This window comes from Pinus tabuliformis, chromosome 4_2 (genome assembly GCF_031772625.1).
Source record: "Pinus tabuliformis cultivar Carrire ecotype Pingquan chromosome 4_2, CPIR1, whole genome shotgun sequence".
Lineage (NCBI taxonomy): Eukaryota > Viridiplantae > Streptophyta > Pinopsida > Pinales > Pinaceae > Pinus > Pinus tabuliformis.
The window spans coordinates 658,191,067-658,198,310 of record NC_142304.1 but is presented as its reverse complement, the minus strand read 5'-3'; the positions used below and the strand labels follow the sequence as shown (position 1 = coordinate 658,198,310).

General features: G+C 35.9%; 2 protein-coding genes across 2 annotated transcripts; both read right to left on the bottom strand.

Moving 5' to 3' along the window:
* Nucleotides 1–316: 316 nt before the first annotated feature.
* On the bottom strand, nucleotides 317–6,427 carry LOC149171127 (enoyl-CoA delta isomerase 2, peroxisomal-like). Its single transcript, XM_089425852.1, has 3 exons — nucleotides 6,103–6,427; nucleotides 558–619; nucleotides 317–394 (listed from the first exon to the last, which is right to left on the bottom strand). Exons 1-3 carry the CDS (start codon nucleotides 6,425–6,427, stop codon nucleotides 317–319), a joined length of 465 nt encoding a protein of 154 aa, XP_089281978.1.
* A 119-nt stretch (nucleotides 6,428–6,546) lies between these two features.
* On the bottom strand, nucleotides 6,547–7,015 carry LOC149171126 (enoyl-CoA delta isomerase 1, peroxisomal-like). The gene is made up of 2 exons (XM_089425851.1): nucleotides 6,761–7,015; nucleotides 6,547–6,672 (listed from the first exon to the last, which is right to left on the bottom strand). The coding sequence occupies exons 1-2, from the start codon at nucleotides 7,013–7,015 to the stop codon at nucleotides 6,547–6,549; spliced, it is 381 nt and encodes a 126-aa protein (XP_089281977.1).
* Nucleotides 7,016–7,244: the final 229 nt, after the last annotated feature.

The window sequence follows — 7,244 nt, the reverse complement described above, 5'->3', positions numbered from 1 at the left end:
GAATTTCAATAGAGACACTTAAATGATGATTAATTTCATTGTTCCGTCACGTTCATAACACTTTTAGAAAAAAATCTAACAGAAAGAAATGTACAGTAACTTACCAAGGCAACAAAAAATGAGCCACAACATTCGATGATCTAACAAGTTTAGACTGCATACATGTTTTTCTCACAGCCATCCGGTCTGCAAAGTGGTTTCCTACAGAGAGTATCCTAATGAAAAGATCCATGGGGTCTTCTGGAAAAGGTGGATCTCTCCATTTTTCTAACATGTCTAGAAGCCTTTGAGGTGAAAAGCTTGGATGTGAGAAAGGCTAGGAAGCAACAAAAACTATATGCACATCACTGTCACCATTTACAGAGAAGCCAATGGCATCTTCAAGCACAAATCCCTGGTCCAACCACGTAAAAATTTAGTGCATACATTATTTATATTAATGCCATAAAGTTTCTTGAATCTGAAAAAATTTATTGTGCAGCGGTAGCTTAACATGGACAAGAATGTGGAGATGATATAAAAGCAAATATTGTACTCTAAAGGGTTATTCAACTCACTGTTCGAAAAGGAAAAGAGGTCACATGCCTTTCGTCCACATTCACATGATAACCTTCCAAACCTGCACTTAATGTAAGAACAACTAATTTTCCCTCCACAAATGGATATGGCCAATCAATTGATGATGACTTCTTTGCACGCCACATCAAACGATTCAGTCACCATGCATTATTATATAAATGATATGTGACATGTTGGTATTGCAGTTAGAATGGACTAGATTAATATGAAAATGAGTATAAAGGATGTAAGGGCCAACATGATATCACCATCCAATCATCCATGCTTGAAGTTCAAATCATGAGAAGCAAAGAGGTTTAGTGGTTCCACTCCTTAAATTACTTTTTTTCCCATCCATTCCTATCATAGATCATAACATGGTTGGGTGTAAAGGTTGTTTGAGGGCTTGCTCAGAGCCAACTTTAACTTGGCTAAGAGTGTGTCTTTAGTTAGTTATGAATAATATTCTTGTGTAAGTGACACAAATTTTGTCCACCTGGTTATGGTCTGGCATAAACTTGGAGCAGCGGTACCATGACCCAGGTTCAAACACGGGTTGACACATTCCACAAATAGGATCCTCTTGTCATAGTGGCTAGCAACATTCTGTAAGCCAATAATGGCAACCTCTCCTCAGTTGGAGATAATAAAGGAGAGACTGCATTGTAACAACATAAAAAAACAGAACAAAGAAGTGAAAGGAGGCATTCCAGTATTAAAGAAAGAAATATATGATCAAAGTTTCATTTGTTATCATCAACATCTTGGGAGCTGGAATGTTCCTTCAAGGAGATGCTCGTTCAAAATTATCTCTTTGGAATTCGATGAAATCCTCTCTATACCTATCTTTCCTTCATTTATAAAGGTTCTTGTGAGTAAGGTTCCCCATTTTCTACTATTAAACTTAGTTGGATATTCTGTGTTTTCTCTTGGTATTGTGTCTTATGCATCAAATTAAGACAATTATATTCTTTGATGATAAATGATATTCCCCTATGTCATACTATATCCTCTTAATAATATTGATATGCAGTGAAGTTCAACAGAGAAAGTTAAATGACAATTAATCTCATCATTCCATCACTCTATTAACTCTTTTTGAAAACAATCTAGCATAAAGAAATGTACAGTAACTTACCAAGGAAACAAAAAAACCAACCACACCATTCGATGATCTAACAAGTTTATACTACATCCATGTTTTTCTGACATCCATCTGGTTTGAAAAGTGGTTGCCTGCAGAGAGTAGCCCAATGAAAATATCCACAGGGCCTTCTGGAAGAGGTGGAGCTCTCCATTTTTCTGTCATGTCTAGAAGTCTTTGAGGTGAAAGGCTTATATGTGAGACAAGCAAGGAATCATCAACAACTGTATGCACATCAATGTCACCATTCACAGAGAAGTCAGTGGCATATTCAAACACAAATCCCTTGTCCAACCACATATAAATTTAATGCATAGATTAATTTATACTAATGCCATAAATTTTCTTGAATCTAAAAAACATTATTGTGCAACATTAGCTTATCATGGACAAGAACGTGGAGATGATATAAAATCAAATATTGTACTCTAAAGGGTTCCTCAACTCATTGTTCAATAAGGAAAATAGGTTTCAAATATATAGAATTTAACTATTTGATCAATTCCATGTGTTTAGTTAGGAACTTAGCGTAGATCACATCATGTGATTATATAAGTGATATGTGCCATGTTGGTATTGCAATTAGAATGGACCAGCTTAATATGAAAATGAGGATAGAGGATGCAAGGGCCAACATGATATCACCATCCCATCATCCATGCTTGAAGTTCAAATCGTGAGAAGCGAAGAGGTTTAGCGGTCCCACTCCTACAATTACTTGTGTTCCCATCCATTCCTGTCATAGATCATACTATGGTTGGGTGTAAAGGTTGTTTGAGGCTTACTCAGACCTAATTTTAACTTGGTTAAGAGTGTGACCTTAGTTAATTATGAATAATATGATTGCGTAAGTGACACGAAGTTTGTCCACTGGATTGTGGTTTGGCAGAAAATTGGAGCAGTAGTACCATCACCCAGGTTCAGACACAGGCTGATATGTTCCACAAATGGGAGTCTCTTGTCATAGTGGCTAGCAACATTCTGTAAGCCAATAATGGAAACGTCCCCCCAATTGGAAATAATAGATGAGAGACTACATTGTAACAACATAAAAAAAACAGAACAAAGAAGCGAAATGAAGCATTCCAGTATTAAAGAAAGAAAGATATGCTCAAAGCTTCATTTGTTATCATCGAAATCTTGGGAGTTGGCAAGTTCCTTCAAGGAGATGCCTGTTTGAAAACCTTTCTTTGGTATTCTATAAAATCCTCTATATACCTATCTTTCCTTCATTTACAAAGGTTCTTGTGAGTAAGGTTCCCCATTTTCTACTATTAAACTTAGTTTGATATTCTGTGTTTTCTCTTTGTCTTATGTCTTATGCATCATCTTAAGACAATTATCTTCTTCGATGATAAATGATATGCCCCTATCTCATACTATTTCCTCTTAATAATATTGATATGTAGTGAATTTCAACAAATACGATTAAATGACAATTAATTTCATCATTCCATCACTCTATTAACTCTTTTCGAAAATAATCTAGCAGAAAGAAATGTACAATAACTTACCAAGGAAACAAAAAAATGGGCCACAACATTCGATGATCTAACAATTTTAGACTACATACATGTTTCTCTGACATCCATCCCATCTATAAAGTGGTTGCCTGTAAAGAGTATCCAAATGAAAAGATCAACAGGGCCTTCTAGCAAAGGTGGAGCTCTCCATTTTTCTGACATGTCTAGAAGTCATTGAGGTGAAAAGCTTGGATGTGAGACAGGCAAAGGAAGCAACAACAACTGTATGCACATCAATGTCACCATTTATAGAGAATTCAGTGGCATCATCAAGCACAAATCAATGGTCCAATCACGTATAAATTTAGTGCATACATTAATTTATACTAATGCCATAAATTTTCTTGAAACTGAAAAAGAATTATTGTGCAACACTGGCTTAACATGGACAAGAACGTGGAGATGATATGGAAGAAAATATTGTACTCTAAAGGGTTCTTCAACTCACTACTGGATAAGGAAAAGAGGTCACATGCCTCCTGTCCACATTCACATGATAACCTTTCAAACACACACTTAATGTAAGAACAAATAATTTTCCCTCCACAAATGGATATGGCCAATCAATTGATGATGACTTCTTTGCACGCTCCTTAAAATGATTCAGCCACCATGTATCCTTTTCTTCTTTCCTATCATCATTATCAATAAGCCAATTTTCACATTTTGGAAGTTTGTCAACTGTCAAAATGCACAGAATTGGTAAAATACAGCCTCCAAATCTAGTCGAATTGCATTTGGCGCCAACTTTAAGTTACATATCAATAGTAAACAAAAAACAAAAAAGAATATTTCCCACACAAAAAGTTTCAAGCTTGATTTCTTAAAATATTAGGCCATGCATCTTTTCTTTGTTGACTGTGTAGGGTTATGAATGATAGGTGAAACAAAAATTGATTTCAAAGGCATGAATAAATTGTAGTTCCTTAAAGCTTTTATATGCATTTATTGAATCCCAATACTCTGTTGTCTTAACATTTAAGCTCTTAGAGGGAATTGGGGTACACTAGTTCCTCCTTTGGAACGATACAATGTCCAAATCCTTCCTGGACATAATTCTACCTTTGGCATTATGCAACATGGTATACATGATATTACCCTTGGAAGTTGGGTGTATAGAGATTAAATTAATAGTCAAGATTGGATAAGTTTGAATTGTTGTCTATTTTAATTTTCTGAATTTTTAAAGGGTTTTTAAATAATCCAGTTTAAAACCTAATTAATTCATAAATCACATAGAAGGTACATTGATAACTTGATAAGATTAAAAAACAATGCAATAGTGAAGCAATCAATCACATAAGGTCCCAGACCCACCAACAGTAATTCCCAACACAATTTGTCCAGTTAGACCTCTAGCTTAGTGGATAGATGTCATATACAATTTGTCCATTTATACCTTTAGCCTTCCTTTGCTATAATAGATGTCATATACAATTGTCACATTAGTAATGTTGTGATTTTGAATTTTCTTTAAGTGTTCATTCAAGCATCTCAAAAAGCATGAGCTTAAGTCTATTTTCACAATTTTTGAACTGGGCTCTAGAATTGTAATATTGTGCACTGATTAGTTTGGCAGAGAGTCAAAATTTATAGATGGTAGTGTCTATTGTGACAACAGATTATCAACTAGGGAAAGGGGAGAATTATCTAAATGCAAGTCTCAAATTCCATCCTCAACAACAACACATTTGCAATAGACATTAATAACCAAGCAGACTGTGATTTGGATTTCATGAATGGAGTATCACTGAGATTAACGAGAGAAATTGGTTTGTTTTCACAATCTTACAACAAATAATATGCATTGGTTGGTGGAAACAAATGGATTTCCATTTAAAAATTAATTCAATTTAATAAAACTGAAAACAAGACGTTACATTGATTTTGTGTCATGAAATTTCACATATTATATCCTTCCCTAATTATTGCACATGTAAGAAATCCTTTGATCGCTAATATAAAAAATCCAATAACCTCACATTCTGTATAAACCGAAAATGGATCCATATCAAAACTAGGTAAGCTTTTATTACTGCATCTCTAAACCAAGGATAAACCCAGTTGCATAAACGGACATGCAAACGTTGTGTTCTCACATCCTGTATAACTCAATGATGGAAACATACCAAATCCCATTGAACTTTTCTTGTTGTATACTTATGTTGATCATATAAAGATTCAAAAATGTGTGTGAAAATTCTTGGCAAGAGGAATTATAGGGTGAAAAATGCCTTAAGATCAAGACCATATATAACATGAAATGAAGACAGAGGTTGTCTTGGAAATGTAAGGACGACTATATCACATGTAAAGACAAACCAACACCCTGGCAATTCTCTCTCGCGTTCACTAAGGACATGTCAACATGATCAAATAAAAATGAAATTTTGATTAAAAAATAGAAAATACCATCCAATGATCAATAAGTGCAGCTTTTTAGCTTCAAAATACCATGTTGAGAGAACAATCTATGATCAAAATAATGCTTATAAGCCATGCAAAAATAGGGAAACCAAAGACTTCAATTAAATAACTGTTATACAATGTGTCTGAATCTAAATGTGTTTTACCAAGAATACCTTATTGTGAGTTGAGGAAGCTTATAAAAATGGGGCTACAAGAACTCTCTAGAATGCACTAGGTTCTGTGTATGCAAAGATTATGCATAATATTCATATATTTGAGTACTCAAACAATTGATGCATGGGGTTCACAAAGTTAAAAAAATGTTTAAAGATATAGAAATAAAAGGTGGGAAAGTAGTGCAGAACCCGTGCAGAACCCTCTTTGGCAACCATTTCGAATTTCTCCATAGATTCAGGGAAAAGAGAGAGCTTGAGTTGTAGGTAAACCTCTTTATTCCATTTTTCTGACCCATCTTAAGAGCTGCATCAATGGCGGCCTCTGGGGTTTTGGTAGAATTATAGTGAACAAAGTCCACCAGACCCACTTTGAAGGCCATGGGAGCAGAGTAGATGCGTTCGCCCAGCACAATTTCCGTCAAAGTAATGGAAATGAACCTTGCTCGTGATGATGGACATGCCACTAGAGGAATGACGAAACCCACGTCTACCTTGCCCATATAGAGAAACGCCCTGTCCTTTCTCATGAATCTGTAGTCATGGGCTAACGTGAAAATAAATCTCCGTGCAGAAGCATGCCCATAGACGACAACAATTGAGGGTAACTTCAATTCCATGAGGGTTGTGACAAGTTGCACGAATCCGAACCCTCTTTGGCAACTAGTCGTAGTTTCTCCATAGGTTTGAAGAAAAGAGAGAGCTTGAGTTGCAGGTAAACCTCTTTATTCCATTTTTTCTAACCCATCTTAACTGCTGCATCAATGGCGACGTCTAGGGTTTCAGCGGAATTATCATGAATAGAGTCCACCAGACCTGCTTTGAAGGTCATGGGTGCAGAGTACTGCAGAGTACTTTCGCTTGCCTAACACAATTTCCATCAAGTAACAGGAATCAACCTTGCTTCTGATGATGGACATGCCGCTGGGAGGACTGACAAAATCCACGTTTACCTCGCTCACATATAAAAACCCTCTATCCTTTCTTGTGAATCTATAGACATGGGCTAACGCGAAAATGAATCCCCCTGCAAAAGCATGCTTGCCGACGACGACAATTGATAGTAACTTCAATTCCATGAAGGCTGTGACAAGTTGCTTGAATTTGAGGCTGAGGATCTCAAATCGATCCTCCCTCTCTGCTGCGAGCTTTCGGTGTTGGGACATGCAAATGTGCTCCTTATCATTATCTCGAGCCGAGGAATGCATGTCCTCCTTATCATTATCTCGAGCCGAGGAAGCTCGTTACAAATGTTTCAATCTAATGGCGAAAGATTCTTTGATTGTCTAAGATAAGATCGTATGATGTAGACAGGTATACTCTGGCAGCTAGGGGAATTATTTTCAAAAGAAAACCCCTTACAACATAATTATGTTTAATTGCCATTACTATATATATATATATAACTTTGCTGTTATAATTCATAAATATGTTTAT

What these genes read in the sequence shown, in the direction of transcription:
- LOC149171127 (XM_089425852.1), bottom strand. Translation starts at nt 6,427, where the DNA reads ATGGAATTGAAGTTACCCTCAATTGTTGTCGTCTATGGGCATGCTTCT. An exon ending in TGATGCAGCTCTTAAGATGG is followed by an intron (nt 620 to 6,102) that starts GTCAGAAAAATG and finishes CATTAAGTGCAG; the next exon opens with GTTTGGAAGGTTATCATGTG. An exon ending in CCTCTTTTCCTTTTCGAACA is followed by an intron (nt 395 to 557) that starts GTGAGTTGAATA and finishes TGGTTGGACCAG; the next exon opens with GGATTTGTGCTTGAAGATGC.
- LOC149171126 (XM_089425851.1), bottom strand. Translation starts at nt 7,015, where the DNA reads ATGCATTCCTCGGCTCGAGATAATGATAAGGAGCACATTTGCATGTCC. An exon ending in GGTTTTTATATGTGAGCGAG is followed by an intron (nt 6,673 to 6,760) that starts GTAAACGTGGAT and finishes AAATTGTGTTAG; the next exon opens with GCAAGCGAAAGTACTCTGCA.